The sequence below is a fragment of the Anomaloglossus baeobatrachus genome, chromosome 8 (genome assembly GCF_048569485.1).
Source record: "Anomaloglossus baeobatrachus isolate aAnoBae1 chromosome 8, aAnoBae1.hap1, whole genome shotgun sequence".
NCBI lineage: Eukaryota > Metazoa > Chordata > Amphibia > Anura > Aromobatidae > Anomaloglossus > Anomaloglossus baeobatrachus.
In genome coordinates, this window is record NC_134360.1 from 166,417,604 (window position 1) to 166,443,424 (window position 25,821).

The 25,821-nt window shown below is 54.8% G+C and overlaps 1 protein-coding gene across 2 annotated transcripts in view; it reads left to right on the plus strand.

Annotated features, from left to right (window-relative positions):
- The first annotated feature begins 5,488 nt into the window (after positions 1 to 5,488).
- The window catches only part of RNPC3 (RNA binding region (RNP1, RRM) containing 3), a 119,879-nt gene continuing 99,546 nt past the window's right edge, over positions 5,489 to 25,821 (plus strand). For both annotated transcript variants that reach the window (XM_075322199.1, XM_075322200.1), the window contains exons 1-5: positions 5,489 to 5,709; positions 13,615 to 13,662; positions 16,886 to 17,001; positions 18,104 to 18,196; positions 23,198 to 23,309. In XM_075322199.1, the coding sequence (XP_075178314.1) occupies positions 5,509 to 5,709; positions 13,615 to 13,662; positions 16,886 to 17,001; positions 18,104 to 18,196; positions 23,198 to 23,309 (570 nt within the window). In that variant the 5' untranslated portion in view covers positions 5,489 to 5,508. The remainder of the gene's footprint in view (positions 5,710 to 13,614; positions 13,663 to 16,885; positions 17,002 to 18,103; positions 18,197 to 23,197; positions 23,310 to 25,821) is intronic.

Below are 25,821 nucleotides of genomic sequence, written 5' to 3' on the forward strand. Positions count from 1 at the left end.
GTCACGTCGCTCTGCAAAGAGGTTGGCGCTACACGCAGGGACTTCAGTGGGGATTTCCACGGCTGGGGGCCGCGGTGGTTTGGAAGGGATGTAAGTTCATGACGCCACCCACGGGTTGTGGTGAATGGATGGACACCACCGCTGCCGTTAACTAGGCCTCCCGGGGACGGTGTTGCGCAGCTTGGTGTTGAAGCCTCCGTGGGTAGGGGAGTGATTGTCCCGGGGGCCCGAGGGAGGTCCTGAGGCATGGGGACAGGTGCGTGCTGGATGCTGGTGCGGTGCGGCGCGGTGCGCGGCCCGAAGGTACTGGTGTACTCACTATGACACAATACACTGGAGTCTCTGGTAAACCAAACGGGATGATGAACGGGGCCCGCAGCCAGCTGCAGCTTCTCCCTGAACAGGTTGGTGGTTTCCGCCTTTCTCCTGCACCTCTTTGTGTGAATGTTTTGACTCCTATGCCTAAGCAACGGTAGTCCGCTCCCCGGCTTGCTGGGTGTCGGAAGAGCCCTTTTTGCCCGCAGACGCTGGCCCATTGGGTCTCTATGCCTTGGCGGTGGCTTTACCCTGTATGGTTGGGCTGTTGTCTTCTAACAAGTCTTGTGTGGGAAAGGTCCTTAAGTCCTGACCTCAATCAGTTGATTTGACTCGGCCCTGTCGGTTCGGGGATTTGTACTGGGTCTGAGTACCCCTCCTGGTGCTCCGGTTTCCAATAGGTTCCCCGGTTCGGTACCGGTGGGACACCGCCTGACCCCGGTCCTTACGGTTCCACCGGCTGTAATCCCAGCTCCTGCAGGTGGCCACCACCATCTGCCTCCTTGCCAGAGATGACTGGGCTTCGACCCAGCCACCTGAGTAGACTATTGGCAGGCCTGGTCACAGGTCTGCCCTTGAACTTGACTTCTCTCCTCCACTGTCAAACTACTCTCTAGAACTAGTGTCCTTTTCCCGCCTCCAGGTCTGTGAACTCCTCGGTGGGTGGGGCCAACCGCCTGGCTCCACCCCCCTGGTGTGAACATCAAACCTGGAGGGTGGTGACAAGATTTTTAAGTTTGGCTGCTGTCACCTTTTTAGGGAAGGGGGTGTGTGTGCATGGGACTACTTGGGGCGACCTGACAAGTCCAGGGCGTCACAATACTACTGCTGCAACCTAACTGTGCTGGTCAGGGCATTTGTGATGCTATGGGACATGTGCTGGTGTAAAGCAGGAATGGAACACCTAAAAATATAGTTGTAGCTGGGGACCAAGTATTGCCAAATGGCCGCCACCATGAGGTTGCAGAAAGCCTCAGAGTTCACAAACTTAAATGGCAACATTTTGAGGACAAGCTGTCAGGATTAGAGATGACTGAGCAAACCTTTCAAAGTTTGCCGAGCCTCACCAAACAAACTCTATCTTCGCCGAACCTAACTCTGAACCTTTTCAAACCTTTTCGAACTCCATTGAGTTCAATCGGAGGCCAAATGTAAGGCAGAGAAAGCATATATAGGCGGGTTCAAAAGCTTCGAAAACAGCAAAAATACTTTTACAGTGCAGCACTAATGTTTTGGCATATCAAATAGCTTCCTACACTATTGACATAAGAAATATAGAGGTGGGTGAGAGACAGGTGTAGGGCTGGTGCTCCCACACCCCTGCCAGTACAGACAAGACACAACTTGGAGACCCACCTTTGACCTTGGAGTCTTTATGTTTAAAAACATTGCAGGCAGAGAGCAGGACAACAGCAGCAATTTCCTCCCCTTTCCCTATAGTGTGTATGTGTGCATACCAGGGAAGTATGGTCCATGCAACACAGGATGTGGGTTGGTATTTCCATTTTAAAAAGTGAGCACACTGCGACTGTGCCTTCTGCAGCATCGCATCCAGGCTGGAATAGTGCCCCAGGCATAGTGCCACCACAAGCACAAGGTTTCCACCGTTATCTCATACGGCCTTCCCTGGCTCCAGGTTCACTGGAGATAGCCGTTGATCAAACTGGGCCTAGATAGCGGTTCACAACTCTTCAGCTGTGTGACCAACATTTGTACCTTCACCAAAGCCAGCAAGATGACAGACAGGCTTAGGCTTTTTGCTCCCAGAACCAGGCACTACAGACAAAAGACAATTTGGAGACCCTACTTGCAGCCTCCACTTTTCCAAAATGTAATATCAGGCAACAGGAAAAGTGGCAACAATTGGCACAGACTACAAATAGTACAGCAAAGCAACCTGGATGCTTGGGACTGGCCCTGTAGCGAGGTGTGAACCAGCATTTCTACCTTCACTAAAGACAGCAAGATTACAGACAGGCGTAGGCCTCTTTCTACCTGAAACCTGGCACTACACCATCGTCTAGTCTGCACAGTCTGGGTATGGGGTGGCAAAGTCATTGAACATCTATGACTTGATCATTTTTCTGAAAGTTAGGCGGTATACGCTTTCAGGGGACAGCAGGATTTGCTTATGCATCAATACACTGCCAGCAGCGTTGAAGACACGTTTGCAGAGAATGCTGGCGGTGGGGCAGCCCAAAACTTCCAAGGCGTGACTGGCGAGCTCACACCACTCTTCCATTTTTTAACACCAAAATGCAAAAGGGTCCAAGTCCCTCCCTTATGGCATCGATATTGAACTTTACATACTCCTGCACCATTTTCTTCAGTCGTTCACTATGTGTCAGACTTTTATTCTGTTCTGCTGGTGCATGTGATGGTCTACAAAATGTGTGCCAAACCTAACAGAAATTTCTTGTGCCACTTGCACTCCTGCTGCTGGTAATGTTTCTGCATTCACAATGCAACGTTCCCATTGTTGTAATTCTAGCACTGCCATGCACGCTGTGTGCCTCAATATGGTCTACAAGCTTGTTTCAAGACTCCAGCATCCATGTGTCCCTTTCAAGGGGGGGGAGCATCTTGCTAAATTTACTATTGTACCATGGATCTAACAGAGTGGAAACTCAGTACTCAGTACTATTTCTAATACTAACAATACGGACATCATGTTGCAGATATTGCAGCAAGAAGGTGCTTATGTGTTGGCCGATTCCATGATGTGGGTTGGCATTTTCATTTTAAAAATCAAGAGATGCATGAGTGATAGGCATAGGCCTCTTGCTCCCACAACCCTGGCACGACAGACAAGACACCACTTGGAGACCCATATTGGAGTCTTGATATTTAAAAACCTTTCAGGCAGACAGCAGGATAGTGACATAATGAAGAAGGGAACAAGCGCCATATTGGAGTGTAGATTTAGTTGGAAAGGTTTGCGAGTGCCATGTCACATTGGCAGAGCCCATCAGGTGCCAGAACAGCAAAAGACCCCCACAAGTGACCCTATTTTACAAACTGCATCTTTCAGTGAATTCATCCAGGAGTGCAGTGAGCATATTGACACCACAGGTGTGTCACAAAACTTTATACAATTGGGCAGCGAAGAAAAAACAATTACATTTTTACCATTAAAATGTTATTGTAACCTCAGATTTTCAGTTTTCACAAGAGGAGTAGGTAAAACAAAAGGCTCCATAATGTGTTAATCAATTTATCCTGAATGTGGCAATACCCCACCGTACAGTACTGTTTTACCGCACCTCAGGGTTCGGGAGGGAAGGAGCGTCATTTCATTTTAGGACCACAGATATTCCTAGAATAGTTTGTAGACTTCATTTGCAAAGCCCCCAAGTGCCAGAACAGCTCCTCAAGTGACCAAATATTGTAAATCACACCCCTCTGCAAATTCATCTATGGGTGTAGTGATGATTTAGTCTCTGGAAAACACCCATGGAGTCAAACACAGTAAATGTTGCAGAATTAAAAATTGCAAATAAGCCGTTGTTGTGCCCAGTACATTGCAGTGCCCGTACATTGTGACTAGCTTGTTCTTCTTTAAACCTACACCACGTACATTTAAGCGGGCTTTCATCACTACAACAATGCCAAACATGCATGCAAACTGTGGTTTAGGCACATTGTGGGGTTTAGAAGGGAGGGGGGCATTTGAGATTTGTGAGCACAGATTTTGCTTTATTTCTTTTTTTGAGGGGGGAGCTAAAGTGTTTTTTGAGAGCCTTTGTGTTACCAGTAATGTAAAATATTTCTGTTAACCAATGATGGACCTGAGTTTGGACTTGTTGTTTTGTGGTTTTAGTTGAATGTTATTTGGTGGCGATTTTGGCACCGAACATTTTGGATCATTTCTCATTTATCCTTTTCTCTACTACTCTGTTTGCTTACTGGGTTAGCAATGGGGGTATCTGATAGATGCCTCTTCAATACTAACCCCTGGGCTTGATGCCAGATGATATTGCACAGCTGACATTAACCCCCCGAAATATTACCCTGATTGCCACTGCACCAGGGCAATTGGGAAGATCCGGATAAAGCCCCAGATTTGGTGCATCTAATAGATTTGTCACTTTTGTGGCACCTGCAGGCTGCTATTTTTAGGCTGGGAAGGGTAAAATAACCAAGGCCATTCCCCTCTGGTAATACCCACCTGCAGCTGTCTGCTTTACCTTGGCTTAATTTAAAAAATAGGGCAAAGTCCATATAATTGTTTTTTAATTAATTAAATAATTTAAAAAAACGGCATGCTATCACCTTAATTTTTGCTAAACAGCCAAGGTAAAGCACACAGCTGAAGGTTGAAGGATTTGGTGCTTTACCTGCGCAGGTTAATAAAAAATAGGGGGGAGCCCACATCATTTTTTTTAATTTCCTATCCATGTTTGCTCTTTCCCCCATTTTGCTTCCATTTGCAACCCCCTAGCCCTAATTATGACCATTTTACAGCACAGCAGTTCAGGTCCCCATTGACTTATATGGGGTTTAGAGTCCAGGGTCAAGTTCGGGTATAGAACCGAACATTTAACTAAAGTCTGGCCGAATCTGGAGAACCCAAACGTCCATGAGTCCACTCATCTCTCCCCTTAAAGACTACAAGCGAGTGTCCAATCAGTGCCAAGAAGATGGGCTCATACCTGCCCTAAGGGCTCATACACACTGCAGTGTTACTGCTTGTTTTTTTCCTAGGAGGTTTTGTAGGTGCTCAGTGGTGGATTTGGGGCGTTATTCTATCTATAGTATCCTGCCAATGAGGATGACAATGTTGGGAGATGAATAGTGACAATATTTTTTTACTGTTAAATCTGATATGATTTTTAGTTAACGGATCAGAAAGTCGAAGGGCAAGTAAAATTGTGAAGAGAATCAACTAGGTCTATAGTTCTGTATAAATATACTGACTACACGTACACTGTCACAACTGAGAAGCCGCAGAACAATGACAGTTGTGAAGTGTACAGTTCTGTGTATATGCGGCTCTCGTTGTATACTCTATTCCAACCATTAGGTGGTGCTGCTGCTCTAACTTTTCTACTTCTACAGGACGGCGCTGGTTGGCAAAAGCATAGCGGTAGTGACGTCATTACGGCGTTGATTGGCAGCAAATGTGTCGGTACTACGGTGCTGGATGGCAGCAGGTATGGCGGTAGTGACGTCATCACGGCGTTGATTGGCAGCATGTTTGGCGATAGTGGAGCGAGTTCTCGCGGTGTTATGCTTTCTGTCTATGGTAATGGGAGAATGGAGACTGTGGGCAGGAAGACGCTGATTGTGCGGCATCTGCCGTCTGAACTAAGTCCGGAGGAGCAAAAAGAGCTGCTGGAGAAGAGCGGGGCGGACAGCGTGCGGTTGTGTTTCAGGAGGAGCCGCGGAATTTTGGTAAGAGACGCTGTCACCAAGTACAGAGTTTCTGTGCGGCCTGAATGGGCACAGGGAGCAGTGAGAGCGGAACAGTGGAGGAAGGGTGATGGCTATACATGATGGGGCAGTGGAGAAATAGAGGAGAGGGGTGGGGGCGCTGTGGCGCGGTCCTGTTGCTATGGGAGGCTACGCTGTGGCACGGTCCTGTTGCTATGGGAGGCTGCGCCGTGGCGCGGTCCTGTTGCTATGGGAGGCTGCGCCGTGGCGCGGTCCTGTTGCTATGGGAGGCTGCGCCGTGGCGCGGCCCAGTTGCTATGGGAGGCTGCGCCGTGGCGCGGTCCTGTCGCTATGGGAGGCTGCGCCGTGGCGCGGTCCAGTCGCTACGGGAAGCTGCGCCGTGGCGCGGCCCAGTTGCTACGGGAGGCTGCGCCGTGGCGCGGCCCAGTTGCTACGGGAGGCTGCGCCGTGGCGCGGCCCAGTTGCTACGGGAGGCTGCGCCGTGACGCGGCCCTGTTGCTACGGGAGGCTGCGCCGTGGCGCGGCCCTGTTGCTACGGGAGGCTGCGCCGTGGCGCGGCCCTGTTGCTACGGGAGGCTGCGCCGTGGCGCGGCCCTGTTGCTACGGGAGGCTGCGCCGTGGCGCGGCCCTGTTGCTACGGGAGGCTGCGCCGTGGCGCGGCCCTGTTGCTACGGGAGGCTGCGCCGTGGCGCGGCCCTGTTGCTACGGGAGGCTGCGCCGTGGCGCGGCCCTGTTGCTACGGGAGGCTGCGCCGTGGCGCGGCCCTGTTGCTACGGGAGGCTGCGCCGTGGCGCGGCCCTGTTGCTACGGGAGGCTGCGCCGTGGCGCGGCCCTGTTGCTACGGGAGGCTGCGCCGTGGCGCGGCCCTGTTGCTACGGGAGGCTGCGCCGTGGCGCGGCCCTGTTGCTACGGGAGGCTGCGCCGTGGCGCGGCCCTGTTGCTACGGGAGGCTGCGCCGTGGCGCGGCCCTGTTGCTACGGGAGGCTGCGCCGTGGCGCGGCCCTGTTGCTACGGGAGGCTGCGCCGCGGCGCGGCCCTGTTGCTACGGGAGGCTGCGCCGCGGCGCGGCCCTGTTGCTACGGGAGGCTGCGCCGCGGCGCGGCCCTGTTGCTACGGGAGGCTGCGCCGCGGCGCGGCCCTGCTGCTACGGGAGGCTGCGGCGCGGCGCGGCCCTGCTGCTACGGGAGGCTGCGGCGCGGCGCGGCCCTGCTGCTACGGGAGGCTGCGGCGCGGCCCTGCTGCTACGGGAGGCTGCGGCGCGGCCCTGCTGCTACGGGAGGCTGCGGCGCGGCCCTGCTGCTACGGGAGGCTGCGCTGTGGCGCGGCCCTGCTGCTACGGGAGGCTGCGCTGTGGCGCGGCCCTGCTGCTACGGGAGGCTGCGCTGTGGCGCGGCCCTGCTGCTACGGGAGGCTGCGCTGTGGCGCGGCCCTGTTGCTAAGGGGGAGGGGGCACTGTGGCGCGGCCCTGTTGCTGTGGGGAAGGTGGAGTGCTGTGGCGCGGCCCTGTTGCTACGGGGAGGGGCGCTGTGGCGCGGCCCTGTTGCTAAGGGGGTGGGGGCACTGTGGCGCGGCCCTGTTGCTGTGGGGAAGGAGAAGGAGTGCTGTGGCGCGGCCCTGTTGCTATTGGGAGGGGCGCTGTGGCGCGGCCCTGTTGCTATTGGGAGGGGCGCTGTGGCGCGGCCCTGTTGCTATTGGGAGGGGCGCTGTGGTGCGGCCCTGTTGCTATGGGGGGGGGCGCTGTGGCGCGGCCCTGTTGCTATGGGGAGGGGCGCTGTGGCGCGGCCCTGTTGCTATGGGGAGGGGCGCTGTGGCGCGGCCCTGTTGCTATGGGGAAGGGGGAGGGAAGCTGTGGCGCGGCCCTGTTGCTAAGGGGGAGGGGCGCTGAGGCGCGGCCCTGTTGCTGTGGGGAAGGGGAAGGAGTGCTGTGGCGCGGCCCTGTTGCTATGGGGAGGCTGCGCCGTGGCGCGGCCCTGTTGCTATGGGGAGGCTGCGCCGTGGCGCGGCCCTGTTGCTACGGGGAGGCTGCGCCGTGGCGCGGCCCTGTTGCTATGGGGAGGCTGCGCCGTGGCGCGGCCCTGTTGCTATGGGGAGGCTGCGCCGTGTCGCGGCCCTGTTGCTATGGGGAGGCTGCGCCGTGGCGCGGCCTTGTTGCTATGGGGAGGCTGCGCCGTGGCGCGGCCCTGTTGCTACGGGAGGCCGCGCCGTGGCGCGGCCCTGTTGCTACGGGAGGCTGCGCCGTGGCGCGGCCCTGCTGCTACGGGAGGCTGCGCCGTGGCGCGGCCCTGCTGCTACGGGAGGCTGCGGCGCGGCCCTGTTGCTACGGGAGGCTGCGGCGCGGCCCTGTTGCTACGGGAGGCTGCGGCGCGGCCCTGTTGCTACGGGAGGCTGCGCTGTGGCGCGGCCCTGTTGCTACGGGAGGCTGCGCTGTGGCGCGGCCCTGTTGCTACGGGAGGCTGCGCTGTGGCGCGGCCCTGTTGCTGTGGGGAAGGTGAAGGAGTGCTGTGGCGCGGCCCTGTTGCTATGGGGAGGGGCGCTGTGGCGCGGCCCTGTTGCTAAGGGGGTGGGGGCACTGTGGCGCGGCCCTGTTGCTGTGGGGAAGGAGAAGGAGTGCTGTGGCGCGGCCCTGTTGCTATGGGGAGGCTGCGCTGTGGCGCGGCCCTGTTGCTATGGGGAGGCTGCGCTGTGGCGCGGCCCTGTTGCTATGGGGAGGCTGCGCTGTGGCGCGGCCCTGTTGCTATGGGGAGGCTGCGCTGTGGCGCGGCCCTGTTGCTAAGGGGGAGGGGGCGCTGTGGCGCGGCCCTGTTGCTGTGGGGAAGGTGAAGGAGTGCTGTGGCGCGGCCCTGTTGCTACGGGGAGGGGCGCTGTGGCGCGGCCCTGTTGCTAAGGGGGTGGGGGCACTGTGGCGCGGCCCTGTTGCTGTGGGGAAGGAGAAGGAGTGCTGTGGCGCGGCCCTGTTGCTATTGGGAGGGGCGCTGTGGCGCGGCCCTGTTGCTATGGGGAGGGGCGCTGTGGCGCGGCCCTGTTGCTATGGGGAGGGGCGCTGTGGCGCGGCCCTGTTGCTATGGGGAGGGGCGCTGTGGCGCGGCCCTGTTGCTATGGGGAGGGGCGCTGTGGCGTGGCCCTGTTGCTATGGGGAGGGGCGCTGTGGCGCGGCCCTGTTGCTATGGGGAAGGGGGAGGGAAGCTGTGGCGCGGCCCTGTTGCTAAGGGGGAGGGGCGCTGAGGCGCGGCCCTGTTGCTGTGGGGAAGGGGAAGGAGTGCTGTGGCGCGGCCCTGTTGCTATGGGCAGGCTGCGCTGTGGCGCGGCCCTGTTGCTATGGGGAGGCTGCGCTGTGGCGCGGCCCTGTTGCTATGGGGAGGCTGCGCTGTGGCGCGGCCCTGTTGCTATGGGGAGGCTGCGCTGTGGCGCGGCCCTGTTGCTATGGGGAGGCTGCGCTGTGGCGCGGCCCTGTTGCTATGGGGAGGCTGCGCTGTGGCGCGGCCCTGTTGCTATGGGGAGGCTGCGCTGTGGCGCGGCCCTGTTGCTATGGGGAGGCTGCGCTGTGGCGCGTCCCTGTTGCTATGGGGAGGCTGCGCTGTGGCGCGTCCCTGTTGCTATGGGGAGGCTGCGCTGTGGCGCGTCCCTGTTGCTATGGGGAGGCTGCGCTGTGGCGCGGCCCTGTTGCTATGGGGAGGCTGCGCTGTGGCGCGGTCCCGTTGCTGTGGGGAAGGGGGAGAGGCGCTGTGGCGCGGCCCTGTTGCTGTGGGGAAGGGGAAGGAGTGCTGTGGCGTGGCCCTGTTGCTATGGGGAGGGGCCCTGTTGCTATGGGGAAGGGGGAGAGGCGCTGTGGCGCGGCCCTGTTGCTAAGAGGGAGGGGGCACTGTGGCGCGGCCCTGTTGCTGTGGGGAAGGGGAAGGAGTGCTGTGGCGCGGCCCTGTTGCTATGGGGAGGGGCGCTGTGGCGCGGCCCTGTTGCTATGGGGAGGGGCGCTGTGGCGCGGCCCTGTTGCTATGGGGAGGGGCGCTGTGGCGCGGCGCTGTTGCTATGGGGAGGGGCGCTGTTGCTATGGGGAGGGGCGCTGTGGCAGGGCCCTTTTGCTATGGGGCGCGGCCCTGTTGCTATGGGGAAGGGGCGCTGTGGCGCGGCCCTGTTGCTATGGGGAAGGGGCGCTGTGGCGCGGCCCTGTTGCTATGGGGAAGGGGCGCTGTGGCGCGGCCCTGTTGCTATGGGGAAGAGGCGCTGTGGCGCGGCCCTGTTGCTATGGGGAAGGGTCGCTGTGGCACGGCCCTGTTGCTGTGGGGAAGGGGAAGGAGTGCTGTGGCGCGGCCCTGTTGCTATGGGGAGGGGCGCTGTGGCGCGGCCCTGTTGCTATGGGGAAGGGGCGCTGTGGCGTGGCCCTGTTACTATGGGGAAGGGGCGCTGTGGCGCGGCCCTGTTGCTATGGGGAAGGGGCCCTGTTGCTAAGGGGGAGGGGCGCTGTGGCGCGGCCCTCTTGCTGTGGGGAAGGGGAAGGAGTGCTGTGGCGCGACCCTGTTGCTATGGGGAGGGGCGCTGTGGCGCGGCCCTGTTGCTAAGAGGGAGGGGGCACTGTGGCGCGGCCCTGTTGCTGTGGGGAAGGGGAAGGAGTGCTGTGGCGCGGCCCTGTTGCTATGGGGAGGGGCCCTGTTGCTATGGGGAGGGGCGCTGTGGCGCGGCCCTGTTGCTATGGGGAAGGGGGAGGGAAGCTGTGGCGCGGCCCTGTTGCTAAGGGGGAGGGGCGCTGAGGCGTGGCCCTGTTTCTGTGGGGAAGGGGAAGGAGTGCTGTGGCGCGGCCCTGTTGCTATGGGGAGGCTGCGCCGTGGCGCGGCCCTGTTGCTATGGGCAGGCTGCGCCGTGGCGCGGCCCTGTTGCTATGGGGAGGCTGCGCCGTGGCGCGGCCCTGTTGCTATGGGGAGGCTGCGCCGTGGCGCGGCCCTGTTGCTATGGGGAGGCTGCGCCGTGGCGCGGCCCTGTTGCTATGGGGAGGCTGCGCCGTGGCGCGGCCCTGTTGCTATGGGGAGGCTGCGCCGTGGCGCGGCCCTGTTGCTATGGGGAGGCTGCGCCGTGGCGCGGCCCTGTTGCTATGGGGAGGCTGCGCCGTGGCGCGGCCCTGTTGCTATGGGGAGGCTGCGCCGTGGCGCGGCCCTGTTGCTACGGGAGGCCGCGCCGTGGCGCGGCCCTGTTGCTACGGGAGGCTGCGCCGTGGCGCGGCCCTGTTGCTACGGGAGGCTGCGCCGTGGCGCGGCCCTGCTGCTACGGGAGGCTGCGCCGTGGAGCGGCCCTGTTGCTACGGGAGGCTGCGGCGAGGCCCTGTTGCTACGGGAGGCTGCGGCGCGGCCCTGTTGCTACGGGAGGCTGCGGCGCGGCCCTGTTGCAACGGGAGGCTGCGGCGCGGCCCTGTTGCTACGGGAGGCTGCGCTGTGGCGCGGCCCTGTTGCTACGGGAGGCTGCGCTGTGGCGCGGCCCTGTTGCTGTGGGGAAGGTGAACGAGTGCTGTGGCGCGGCCCTGTTGCTACGGGGAGGGGCGCTGTGGCGCGGTCCTGTTGCTAAGGGGGTGGGGGCACTGTGGCGCGGCCCTGTTGCTGTGGGGAAGGAGAAGGAGTGCTGTGGCGCGGCTCTGTTGCTATTGGGAGGGGCGCTGTGGCGCGGCCCTGTTGCTATGGGGAGGGGCGCTGTGGCGCGGCCCTGTTGCTATGGGGAGGGGCGCTGTGGCACGGCCCTGTTGCTATGGGGAAGGGGGAGGGAAGCTGTGGCGCGGCCCTGTTGCTAAGGGGGAGGGGCGCTGAGGCGCGGCCCTGTTGCTGTGGGGAAGGGGAAGGAGTGCTGTGGCGCGGCCCTGTTGCTATGGGGAGGCTGCGCTGTGGCGCGGCCCTGTTGCTATGGGGAGGCTGCGCTGTGGCGCGGCCCTGTTGCTATGGGGAGGCTGCGCTGTGGCGCGGCCCTGTTGCTATGGGGAGGCTGCGCTGTGGCGCGGCCCTGTTGCTATGGGGAGGCTGCGCTGTGGCGCGGCCCTGTTGCTATGGGGAGGCTGCGCTGTGGCGCGGCCCTGTTGCTATGGGGAGGCTGCGCTGTGGCGCGGCCCTGTTGCTATGGGGAGGCTGCGCTGTGGCGCGGCCCTGTTGCTATGGGGAGGCTGCGCTGTGGCGCGGCCCTGTTGCTATGGGGAAGGGGCGCTGTGGCGCGGCCCTGTTGCTATGGGGAAGGGGCGCTGTGGCGCGGCCCTGTTGCTATGGGGAAGGGGCGCTGTGGCGCGGCCCTGTTGCTATGGGGAAGGGGCGCTGTGGCGCGGCCCTGTTGCTATGGGGAAGGGGCGCTGTGGCGCGGCCCTGTTGCTATGGGGAAGGGGCGCTGTGGCGCGGCCCTGTTGCTATGGGGAAGGGGCGCTGTGGCGCGGCCCTGTTGCTATGGGGAAGGGGCGCTGTGGCGCGGCCCTGTTGCTATGGGGAGGGGCGCTGTGGCGCGGCCCTGTTGCTATGGGGAGGGGCGCTGTGGCGCGGCCCTGTTGCTATGGGGAGGGGCGCTGTAGCGCGGCGCTGTTGCTATGGGGAGGGGCGCTGTGGCAGGGCCCTTTTGCTATGGGGCGTGGCCCTGTTGCTATGGGGAAGGGGCGCTGTGGCGCGGCCCTGTTGCTATGGGGAAGGGGCGCTGTGGCACGGCCCTGTTGCTATGGGGAAGGGGCGCTGTGGCACAGCCCTGTTCCTGTGGGGAAGGGGAAGGAGTACTGTGGCGCGGCCCTGTTGCTATGGGGAGGGGCGCTGTGGCGCGGCCCTGTTGCTATGGGGAAGGGGCGCTGTGGCGCGGCCCTTTTGCTATGGGGAAGGGGCACTGTGGCGCGGCCCTGTTGCTATGGGGAAGGGGCCCTGGTGCTAAGGGGGAGGGGCGCTGTGGCGCGGCCCTCTTGCTGTGGGGAAGGGGAAGGAGTGCTGTGGCGCGACCCTGTTGCTATGGGGAGGGGCGCTGTGGCGCGGCCCTGTTGCTAAGAGGGATGGGGCACTGTGGCGCGGCCTTGTTGCTGTGGGGAAGGAGAAGGAGTGCTGTGGTGTGGCCCTGTTGCTATGGGGAGGGGACGCTGTTGCCTGCGTGGGGAGGGGGCGCTGTGGCGCGGCACTGTTGCTATTGGGGGGGGGGGGAAGAGAGTCGATGTGGTTCGGCCTTGTTGTGTGGGGGAGGGGGCCCTGTTGCCTGCAGGGGGAGAGGTGCTGTGACGCGGCCCTGTTTCTATTGGGGGAGGAGGGGGCGCTGTCGTGCGGCCTTGTTGTGGTGGGTGCTGTAGTGCTGCCCTGTTTCTATTAAGGGAGGAGGGGGTGCTGTGGCGCGGCCCTGTTGTGGGGGGGGTGCTGTGGCGCGGCCCTGTTGTGGGGGGGGTGCTGTGGCGCGGCCCTGTTGTGGGGGGTGCTGTGGCGCGGCCCTGTTGTGGGGGGGGTGCTGTGGCGCGGCCCTGTTGTGGGTGGGGGGTGCTGTGGCGCGGCCCTGTTGTGGGGTGGGGGGTGCTGTGGCGCGGCCCTGTTGTGGGGGGGGGTGCTGTGGCGCGGCCCTGTTGTGGGGGGGGTGCTGTGGCGCGGCCCTGTTGTGTGGGGGGGTGCTGTGGCGCGGCCCTGTTGTGTGGGGGGGTGCTGTGGCGCGGCCCTGTTGTGGGTGGGGGGTGCTGTGGCGCGGCCCTGTTGTGGGTGGGGGGTGCTGTGGCGCGGCCCTGTTGTGGGGGGGGTTGCTGTGGCGCGGCCCTGTTGCGGGGGGTGCTGTGGCGCGGCCCTGTTGCGGGGGGTGCTGTGGCGCGGCCCTGTTGCGGGGGGTGCTGTGGCGCGGCCCTGTTGCGGGGGGTGCTGTGGCGCGGCCCTGTTGCGGGGGGTGCTGTGGCGCGGCCCTGTTGCGGGGGGGTGCTGTTGTAATCTAATATATTTTTTCTTTCAGAATAATGTGGCTTTTGCAACATATCCAAATGAATATGCAGCAGCAAAGGTAAGCGCTCCTACATGCTGATTGGCCAGGGAAGGTCACCTGACTGTCAGCACAGGGGTACAGAGTGTGATTGGTTCTGTCCTCCTTCACTGCTCACATCTGAGGCTTTGTTCTTATTTGATATTTGGGGCTGATAATGTGAGAAAACCCGGCCAGAAATGAAGCGGCTGTGGCTGTGATGACAGATTTCCCTCCGCTTCGTGCCCCCGGTCATCTCTAGTCTGTGTTATGTCATCCCACAAAATCTGATTAGTTATGTCAGTGGCTGTGTGATCTGGGAAAGAGAAAAAACATCCTTATTTTCTGTCAATTTGTGAACATTAAGCTGCACTGTTTCTTTGTAGTGTTTTGTGTGTATTGTTTTTCCTTGGACCCATTTCATGGCCAAGTGCGATCTGCTTTACTGGAGGCGCTGAGACTCTCATCACACAGGCTCAGGCCAAGGAAAATATTGTACTTGAGCACGGCCCCTTATAGTACCGTATTTTTCGGACTATAAGACGCACCCTTTTTTTAGAGGAGGAAAAAATAGAATATATATATAGTGTGTATCCAACCCCATCCAGGTGTACAGTAATGCCTTTATATACTAATTTTATTTATTGCCTTAATTTTACAGATGTGATGCTCACCTAACTTTGTTTCCTTCCTCTGCACTAGAAGCAAAGTCTCTCATATCTCGAGGACCTGCAGTGATGTAATGAAGGGGCGGGGCACTGTGCTGTTCTCTGCTGCTCTGGCCCCGCCTCCTCATTACTGCACTGCAGGTCCTGCTGTTACGGGAGACTTTGTTTCTGGTGCAGAGGCAGGACTAAAATAATGTTAGCACTCAGCACAGAGACTGCGGGCTGTGCTGTGATGGGATGCCGTGCTCTGGCCCAGACACTGCAGTGATCTGCACATCCTCCGGGCCAGACATGACTGTGGCAGCACCCTGCTCCTGTCTCCTTCTTAAAGGGAACCAAACATCAGGATTTTCATGTATAAGGTGCAGCCAGTGCAGTACTGGCACTATCAGGCACAGGCTGTACATACCATTAGGGGGCAGCTCGGGTGTTTAGTCAGTGAAATCCAACTTTATAAAGTTTGAAAATTCGTGCACTTTTTGATTGACGTGTGCACCTCTCTCCTAATGTCCGGGCGTGTGATGGACGTTTATCTTTACCCCCCACCCGCCTGTTCCTCCCTCTCTCCTAATGTCCGGGCGTGTTATGGACATTTATCCCCGCCCCCCGCCGCCTGATCTCCCTCTCACTGGCCGTATGTAAATTTTCTCTCTTCAGAAACATGACGCCGGAGTTGGCACCTGCGCATAGCGCTTATCTCCGGCGCCATGTTTCTGAGGCCCTCTGTACTTAGTATTTTGCAGAGAGGGCGGCGCATGCGCCCTCGCTTCTTCAGATCCCGTTGTGACCGCAGAACAGCTGATGAGAGGATGTGATTAGCTGCAGGTAATTGCGTCCTCTCATCAGCTGTTCTGCAGTTCTGTTGTGACCACGCGCGCTCCCGCGGTCACAACGGGATCTGAAGAAGCGAGGGCGCATGCGCCGCCCTCTCCTGCAAAATACTAAGCACAGCAGGCTTCAGAAACATGGCGCCGGAGATGAGCGCTATGCGCAGGTGCCAATTCCGGCGCCATGTTTCTGAGGAGAGAAATTTACATACGGCCAGTGAGAGGGAGGAACAGGCGGAGGTGGGGGGGCGGAGATAAACGTCCATAACACGCCCGGACATTAGGAGAGAGGTTCACACGTCAATCAAAAAGTGCACGAATTTTTAAACTTTATAAAGTTGGATTTCACTGACTAAACAACCGAGCTGCCCCCTGATGGTATGTACACACTGTGCCTGATAGTGCCAGTACTGCACCCTGATGGTATGTACACACTGTGCCTGATAGTGCCAGTACTGCACTGGCTGCACCTTTATATAGGAAAATCCTGATGTTTGGTTCCCTTTAAGCAGCGGACACAGTCTCCCAGCTGCTGCAGGAAGCCGGCGGCTGGAGCACTCATGTGTGACCGCTGTTTACATTAAACAAGTATTGATTTGCTGCTGCTCACACCCGCTGCTAGGCACTGACTGCAGAGAGAGGTGGGCGGGAAGCAGCTAATGAATATTCGCTTACTTTAAACAGCGGGTACACGTGGTTTCTCCAGCCACCGCCTTCCTGCAGCAGAAAACCCTCCCTGCCTCCTGTGATCCCACTTCACAGCCACTCCCTCCCCACAGCTTCCTAACCCGCAGGCACCCCCGCTTTGATATTCAGACCATAAGACGCACCCACACTTTCATGTCAAATTTGGAGGAAAAAAAGTGCGTCTTATGGTCCGAAAAATACTGTAAACTTGGCCAAGTCTTATCGGATGTTTTATCAGATGGCACTTATATACGATGGTGTGAGCGAGCCATAAGGGTTGATCATCATATAGAAGTAGTAGAAAAACCCTGAGGTGTCCACTGCGGTTAAAGGGACCCTGTCAGTGCAATATGCACCCAGAACCACGAGCAGTTCTAGGTGCATATTAGTAATCTCTGCCTAACTGTCCCTGTATACATAGCATAGATACAGGGATCTTAGAAAAAGTGTTTCTAAAAATCTTTTTCCGAATACTAATGAGCTTGGGGACTAGTCCCCGGGGCGTTGCTTCCCTGGCTAGTCGACCCCATGAGCATGTTAGTACTCCCCTGTGAGTGTACTATCATGCTAATGAATGTGCAGTGTTACAGGATGATCTCCCTTACCTCATCGCCGCCCGACACTGGATTTCGGCTCAGTGCGCATGATCCGGAGTTTGGGTCATGTGCACTACTTCAGTTTGAAGCCAGAACGTGTACACCCCTACTTCATAGTGCGCATGACTTAAACTCCGGGGTCATGCACACTGAGCCGAAATCCAGCGTGGGGCGGCGATGGCAGCGGAGTGGTGAGTGATCATACTGTGACGCTGTACATTCATTAGCATGTTAGCACATCCACAGGGGTGTGGGTATATATGTATGTATGTATGTATATATATATATATATATATATATATATATATATATATATATATATATATATATATATATATATATATATATATATATATATATATATATATATATATATATAGATTATATATATATATATATATATCACTGTATACCTCCACAGATCTGTCTTAAGCCCTTTCTGATGCTTACCTATGTTACCTATAATAACTTTATTTCCCATTTCCAGGCTCTTTCAGTTCTTCACCAGCTCAAAGTGCTCGATTATACACTTGTTGCTGAATATGCAAAGGAGGATTCTGTTCATCTACCCGACCAACCTGCCTATTCTGAGAAGAAGAAGAGGTGACTCTAGTAAAAAAAACACATTTTAACCAATAAGATCATCACACCTGTAATAATACTGCATAGGCACTGTTGGCTGTTGACTGTACTTGGACGTTGCTACTGCGGCATTAAAGAGAGATTCTCAAGTAGTGTCTTGTGCGGTTTTGAGCTATGCAGGCTCCTTACAGTCTCCTTGGATTCTGGGAGGGTGGACTTACCTCTGTTGAGCAGTAGATCTGTAGTATAACTATAAAGCTTGGTATAAGCTACTATTAGTGGTTTGTTCTCAGTCTACACTGTTGTTACTTTGTTTATACACAAAGATAACAGGAGATTTGAGCAAGCACACTCTCAGGACACTGAGAGCCATGATTAGGAGACCTGCTCTAGAAACTGCTGATGGTGCAGGCAGGGGATTTTACAAGATTTAGAACAGCAGCTTGTCATGCACTAGGAGGGAGGGCAGTGAGCAACTAAATGCTGTATACAGATCGATGATACTGAAACCTCCCAGTGTACACCATGCACACTGTCAGAATTCTCTGGTGCTGCTATTGAAAGTTGGTGATAATGTGTCCAGAAATCGTGCAGTAGTTTGCCAGATATGAAATATGTAAAGTTCTGTCACCAGGTTTTTGCCACCTAATGTGAGATTAACCCAATGTGAGGCCTGAGAGACCTGGATTCCAGCAGTGATGTATCACTTACTGGGCTGCTTAATGTTTTTATTGTGTGTGTGTTTTTTTTTTTTTTTTTTTTATGAAATCACTGTTTTTATTAGCAGGAGATTCACTTGAGGACTACTTGGTCTTCTACCAGGTAGTCCGACACCATCCCACTCCACTGATTGGCAGCTTTCTGTGTACACTGTACACAGAAAGCTGCCAATCAGTGGCGTGGGCGGGGATGTACAGAGATCAGCATTCAGAGAACTGATCTACAACAGATAAAACAGTTGTTAATCCAAACTGCAGCACATAGCCCAGTAAGTGACCCCTTACTAGAGTCAGGGTCTCTGCCCCATATCATTATACTCATAGATGGAGTAACAAAAACCTTGTGATAGATTCTCTTTGATATACTGTGTAGCAGCTCATATATAATACTTTTTGTTTTCTAGCATTCTTATCAGTGGAGAAAAAGCAGATGAAAGTAAAAGCCCCAAACCTCCAGAGCGGGTGACTATCGAGAGAGGCATTGCACCAAATCACGGGTTTGTGATGATAAATGTGTATTTGTTTGTCCGCCATGCGTCAGTGGTTTAGAGGCAAGCGCTATTCTGTGATGTCTTAGATAGGATTTTTGGTTTTAATTGGAACAAGATAAGTAATGGCACAGATGACCCAGGGCTGCAAGGAAAGTTTGTAAACTCATCCATGCAATCCAGATTTCAGCAAAATTCCTCTTATTTTTGTAACCTCCTTTTTGGTTATAAAATGTAGATATATGTAGAATGCTTTGGAGGGTGGCACACGTGGGCACAACATGGACTATGTGTTTGTGATACTTCTACGTGTACCCGCACCATACACTCCCTATATAACTCTACAGCCAACTAAGGTGCGTTTGTTTCTCTGCTCTTTGTAACGATTGCAATGCTTAATAGCCGTACTATACAGTAAATTACTTAAAGGGGTTGACCACTTTAGAGAATTCTTATTTTTTTAATTTTTCTAAAATGCTTGGGGCTAAAGCTCATATTTACAATTGGGTTACATTTAAATTTGTGACTTTTACAGGCCTTTTTGTTTCCCTGCACATTCATCTTTATTGTTGTCTGTGGTCAGCAATCAGCTGAAAGGACTCTGATGAAAAACAATGAGTTAACACGTGGAAAAACCTGGTGACAGGTTCCCATTAAGTGCATCCACCTTAAGTAAGCTCTTATATACAGTATTCTAGCATGCTGTGCAGAAGTCCCAAAGCCAATCTATATAATGTAAGTAAATAACTTCTACTCACCTATGGGGTGGTACACTCCAATGGACGTCACTGCTTTTGATCCGGCGACTCCTCTTTTCTCTCTTCATATGAATAACACGTCCTACATAATCCACGCAGTGTCCCCCATCACGCACCTGCGCGCGCACAGTTCTTTGCCCTGCTGAGGGAAGAGCAAAGTATTGTAGTGCACATACACAGTCTCTCTTTCACCTTTGCCCCCATATGCACATTACAATACATTGATCTCTGCAGGGCAGAGAGAAGTGCACCTGCACAGGGACGCGATAGAGAACACTGTGTGGATGATGTAGGAAGTGTCATCCACACAAAGACAGGAAGCGCTGGTTAAAGACCAGCGACGCCCATCAGGACAGGCCGCCCCGCAGGCGAGTATAATAAAAGCAAATGTTTACGTTATACAAAGCGGCCTGGGATCTTGTATGCAGTATTCTAGAATGCTGTATATAATGGCCTACTGGTGGTGGCCGCACTTTATATGGGAAATACCTGGTGACAGATTGTTTAACCCCTTCACGACAGAGGACGTATCCGTACGTCCTAAATCATGAAGTGGTGATCACTGCCGGCTGCTGTGATGAGCCAGTGGAGATCCCTTCGCGTGTCTGCTGATTTTGAACAGCAGACATGTGCGGCTATCAGGCGTGGGTGGATCCGCGATCCACCCGCTCCTGCTAACCCCTTAAATTGCGCTGTTAAAATGTGACAGCGCAATTTAAATGGATGCGGCAGGGAAATCGCCTTTCCCCGCCGCCATTGGAGGCCCCGTGACACGATCATGGGGAGTCAATGGTTGCCATGGTAGCAACAGGTCATGTGATGACTCCTGTCACTATCATTACGTAGTTCCTGTTAGAGCCGACAGAGCAGCAGCTCTAATAGGAGCGGAGCATTTTTGCTGATCATGGCTGTGCAGCTCTGATGAACAGAAATGAATGAGCAATCAGACTGCTGATCCTTATAGTCCTCTAGGGGACTAGTAAAATAACATGTTTTTAGATGTGTGTGTGTGTGTATGTGTGTGTATATATATATATATATATATATATATATATATATATATATATATATATTATATACCGTATTTCTTTGTCGCTCCATTGGGAGACCCAGACAATTGGGTGTATAGCTTCTGCCTCTGGAGGCCACACAAAGTATTACACTTTTAAAAAAGTGTAACCCCACCCCTCTGCCTATACACCCTCCCGTGGACCACGGGCTCCTCAGTTTTATGCTTTGTGTGGAAGGAGGCACACATCCACTCATGCATTCTCATACATAGTTATGACGGATGGAAGAAAAGAGGACCCCTATGGGGTCCCCGGCATGCTCCCTTCTCACCCCACTATGTCCCTGTGTTTGATATGGCCCCCATACTGCTGCCCATGGCTCCTATAGATGGCAGACCTCCCCAGTGTTAGATATGCCCCCCCCATATTGCTGCCCATGCCCATTATATATGGCACATCTCCCCTGTGTTTGATATGGCCCCCATACTGCTGCCCATGGCCACTATAGATGGCACATCTCCCCTGTGTTTGATATGGCCCCCATACTGCTGCCCATGGCCACTATAGATGGCACATCTCCCCTGTGTTTGATATGGCCCCCATACTGCTGCCCATGGCCACTATAGATGGCACATCTCCCCTGTGTTTGATATGGCCCCCATACTGCTGCCAATGGCCACTATAGATGGCACATCTCCCCTGTGTTAGATATGCCCCCCATACTGCTGCCCATGGCCCCTATAGATGGCACATCTCCCCTGTGTTAGATATGCCCCCCATGCTGCTGCCCATAATAAAATAAAACACTCTTTCCTTACCTTCTCAGCGCTGTAATCCCTGTCTCCCCCTCCGTGGGGTTGAGCTCCTCCTCCACTTCCTGGTTCTTGCTGCCGGTCATGTGATCGGGACGGCAGAGTGATATCATCTCTGCGTGCCTTATCACAGACAGCAGCAGCAGGAGACCGGGAGATCAGCGCTGGAGGTAAGTAAAGCTTTTTTTATTTTACTATGGGCAGCAGTATGGGGACCATATCTAACACAGGGGGGATCATGTGCGATCAAAGGGAGCACAGGCAGGTATAATATGCCCCGCTGCCCCAGCCCCTCAGCGCGATGCGATTTCAGCACCACGCTGATGGACAGTGGCTGTGCATATTATATGAGCGGGAGCAGGAGATCAAACGCTGCTGCCCGCTGATCGGTAAGCTGCACTGTGTCAAAAAAACTCCAGCTGCCAAATTTAGGTTTTTTGGTCATCGCAAAGTGCAGTAATAGGCGATCAAAACTTAGCACCTGCGCAAAAATGCTATCAATAAAAACATCAGCTCGAGACTAAAAAAAATAAGTCATCACTGAGCTTCAGATCCCGAAAAATGAGAACGCTATGGGTCGCGGAAAATGGCACAAAAAGGGGTCATTTCTTTTTGGACAAACATTGAATTTTTTTCATCCCTTAGATAAAGGTAAGCCTATATATGTATGGTGTCTATGAACTCATACTGATCTGACGCATCACAGCGACACATCAGGTTTACGGTATATTGAACATGGTTAATCAAATATCCCAATAACAATCATGCTATTGCGCTTTTTTTTTCTACAAATTTTCTGCACTTAAATTTTTTTTTTGCTGTTTTTCAGTACACTATATGGTAAAATTCATGATTTCATTTAAAAAAATACAACTCGTCCCGCAATAAACAAGCCCTCATATGGCAAGATTGACGGAAAAATAAGAAAGTTACGGCTCTCGGAAGAAGGGAGTGTGATGGTGGGATATGGTGTACTGTGTATCCTGTTGTGTAGGTTTGTATTTTACGCTTGGTTCACTGTCCATTATTTGTATTGCTTGTGTGTGTAGGTAATCACCCCCTATAGTGTTCTTGTCCCTAGGTGTGGGGGGGAGGTGGGCCTGGAATCCACCTAACTTCTTTGTTCACCTGGGGGGATGAGGCAGTCTGTTTGAGAACTTGAAGAGAGAAGGACGAAGATTGAACCTCTGGGCTGAAGGTGCAGCTCCTCAGAGAGACCTGGACATTTATCCATTACTGGACTATATTCGTGTTTTGTTTACTATTTTTATGGTGGATTATTATATGGACCGTTTGATTTGCTTGGAATAGATGTTCTTTGGATTGTTCCATCATCTCTCGCTCTGTTGATTGTGTGATATGGGAGAAGGACCCAGTCACAACTGGCCACCATACAGAGGCTAAAAATAATAAACACGAATATAGTCCAGTAATGGATAAATGTCCAGGTCTCTCTGAGGAGCCGCACCTTCAACCCAGAGGTTCAATTTTCATCCTTCTCTCCAAGTTCTCAAACAGACTGCCTCATCTCCCCAGGTAAGCAAAGAAGTTAGGTGGATTTCAGGCCCACCTCCCCCCACACCTAGGGACAGGAACACTACAGACAATACAATGTACACACAAGCAATACAAATAATTGACAGTGAACCAAGTGTAAAATACGAACCTACACAACAGGATACACAGGACATCATATCCCACCATCACAGGGAGCGAAAATCAAAAAGGGAAAATCGCCCGGGGGGGGGGGATTAAACTCTCCTTATTCCCAGAGAAGGACATAGCAGGCTGACTCACAGATTCTCACTTATAGGAAACCTGCCATCTAATAATGCTGCCAAAACTGCGGGCAGCATGAGTCCGAGCCTGGATGCACAAGTGCTACCAGGTATACTACTCTTTCTTTTCCTGGATCTCTCCGGTTTTTCAGAGATGATGCAGTTTAAAAACCCACCGGTGCAGGAGACTGGGAGGAATGTTTGTTGTGTACATAATATAAGAGGCCTGTCAATCATTAGCTGCTGCTCTGGGTAGAGATCTTTTATAGTACATCTTCAGCGAAATGCCATAGCATTTTGCGAAAAAAAATCCCAGGCTGCCCTCGTGTATCTACGATCTGATTTACAGCGGCGATTTGCACAGCATGAACTAGGTGACTGGTCCCATTTTAAGTCATTCTGCAGCCAGTGATCGACAGTGCAGCACAGAGGCCATAGAAGCACAAATGATGCCCCCCGTTTGTTGTTTTTTTTATGAAGCCCAATAGTTAAAATGACTATTAGCCCGAAATACATGCATTTAAACTAAAAAATAAAAATGTTCTGCAAGGCGGGCAACCCCTTTAATGTAGGGTGTACTTACTTAAACCTCCAACAAAATATTCAGTTTAATATTTCTGTGGCTAATTTTCAGTCTCTCTTCCTTTTTCAGACTTGTCTTTCCCATAAAATCCAGTCTCAAGTATTTATATCCTCCACCAACAAGCACCATATTGACCAACATTGCACATGCGCTGGCAAGTGTTCCCAAGTTCTATGTCCAGGTAACCATTTTCTACATTAACCCCTTCGTGCCCACTTGTCTATTAATTCCTCATAACACGACTCCAACCCACAAGAAGCCCTGGAAGACTATGTACTATGTTCAAAATCATCGCCACATGCATGCATTGATCAGGTATCTGTAGCCTCCGCATTTCTGGGAGAGCGTAAATCAGAGAAAAGCCTTTTTCTTTGTCGCTCCATTGGGAGACCCAGACAATTGGGTGTATAGCTATTGCCTCTGGAGGCCACACAAAGTATTACACTTAAAAGTGTAAGGCCCCTCCCCTTCTGGCTATACACCCCCAGTGGGATCACTGGCTCACCAGTTTTGTGCTTTGTGCGAAGGAGGCAACACATCCACGCATAGCTCCACTTTTTAGTCAGCAGCAGCTGCTGACTATGTCGGATGGAAGAAAAGAGGACACATATAGTGTCCCCAGCATGCTCCCTTCTCACCCCACTGTATGTCGGAGGTGTTTGTAAGGTTGAGGTACCCATTGCGGGTACGGCGGCAGGAGCCCACATGCTGATTCCTTCCCCATCCCTTTTTACAGGGCTCTGGGTGAAGTGGGATTTACCGGTCTCCAGGCACTGAGACCGTGCTCCATCTACAGCCCCTGGAGAAGATGCTGGATGGAGCGGAGTACATCAGGGACATGGCCCTGCTTCCTCAAGGTACTCTGTGTCCCCGTGCATTTGGCGCTCACACCGCAGCATGCTGGGTGTTGTAGTGCGCCGGGGGACATCAGCGCTGCGGCGCCTGTGCCATGGCCTCATTCAGCTTTGCTGAAGCAGGCTCACTTATGGGAATTGGTCGCGCCGGCCGCTGGGACTGCGGCGCGGCTGGCACTTGTAGTGCGCCGGGGACTTCAGCGCGGCCTGCGCTTTTACGGCGGCCGCGCTGATAACTAGAGTCCCCGGCTTTTGCGGCCTGCTTCCGTTCGTTCCCGCCCCCAGACCTGCCAGTCAGGAGAGGGGCGGGACGCTGGCCACTTCCAGGAATCGGTCGCGCCGGCCGCTGGCAGCGGCGCGGCTGGCACTTGTGGTGCGCCGGGGACTTCAGCGCGGCCCGCGCTTTTACGGCGGCCGCGCTGATAACTAGAGTCCCCGGCTTTTGCGGCCTGCTTCCGTTCGTTCCCGCCCCCAGACCTGCCAGTCAGGAGAGGGGCGGGACGCTGGCCACTTCTATGAATCGGTCGCGCCGGCCGCTGGAACTGCGGCGCGGCTGGCACTTGTGGTGCGCCGGGGACTTCAGCGCGGCCCGCGCTTTTACGGCGGCCGCGCTGTTAACTCGAGTCCCTGGCTTCTGGGCCTAGTCTCCCTTCGTTACCGCCCACAGCCCTGACAGTCAGGGTAGGGGCGTGACGCTGCATAGTGCAGAGCTGAGAGCTGGAGTATGTTTTGCATACTCCACCCCTCTCACTGTGTGCACTGTGAATCCGGATTCCCGCACTTTCTCAGGCACGCCCACGGCTTCCTTCTCTACAAGGACACCGGCAGCCATTAGTGTCAGTTTCTGTATGATACAGAGACAAGTGTGGAAGACCCTGGCATTCTGATAGTCACACAATCGCTGCAACAGGCGTTAAGCAGCACCTGTGGTGCTAACCCCACTAGTGCAGAAGTGCACTTATAGATATGCTTGTACTATATACATTGCACTGTTTGGTCGCACGTTGTATATACCCTCCTGGATTATGCGGAGGAGTTATCAGCATATTCTCTGTGTAAAACAAAGGTGCAGAACCACATGTTTTTCTATACAGCTGGTACAGCATGTACGGCTATACGGCCGGCAGGTACATAGACTCCCATTGTATGCACTAATGGCCAGGGGATGAGGACGGTGTCTGCAGTATTTACTGACAGTTTTTCTGAGACTATGGCTATGATACTAGAAGCCTAGCAGTCCGGACATGTCTCTCACAATATGGGCACTGTTGAATCATTGATCCATGGCCCCCCTCAGTGTGAATAACTAACAGCTCCGGGAATGTCACACGCATCCCAGAGTCACGGCTCTGCACGGACGTCAGTCCCAGACAGCCTAAGTGGGCTCGCTATGAGCGGCCTCGGTTTCATCAGGGTCCTAACAGAAGGACTCGCTGTGTAATGAGGCGGAAATAGCGGCTCAGGATTCTGATCCTGAGACCGCTCTCAATCTGGATACACCTGATTGTGACGCCATAGTAAATAATCTTATAGCGTCCATCTATAGAATGTGGGTTATTTCTCACAGCTCCTCCAGTGGAGGAGTCAGCTTCACGTATTTTTCTGGACCACTCTGCCTTCAGAGAGGCAGTCCAGGAACACCACGCTTATCCAGATATGCGCTTCTCCAAACGGCTTAGGATACACGTTATCCCTGTCCCCTGACTTGGTCAAGGACTGGACCCAATGTCCCGAGCGGCATCCTCCAATCTCCAGGCTTGTAGCTAGATCCATAGTTGCAGTGGGAGATGGAACTGCAAACTCAAAGATGCCACTGACAGACAGATGGATCTCTGGTCG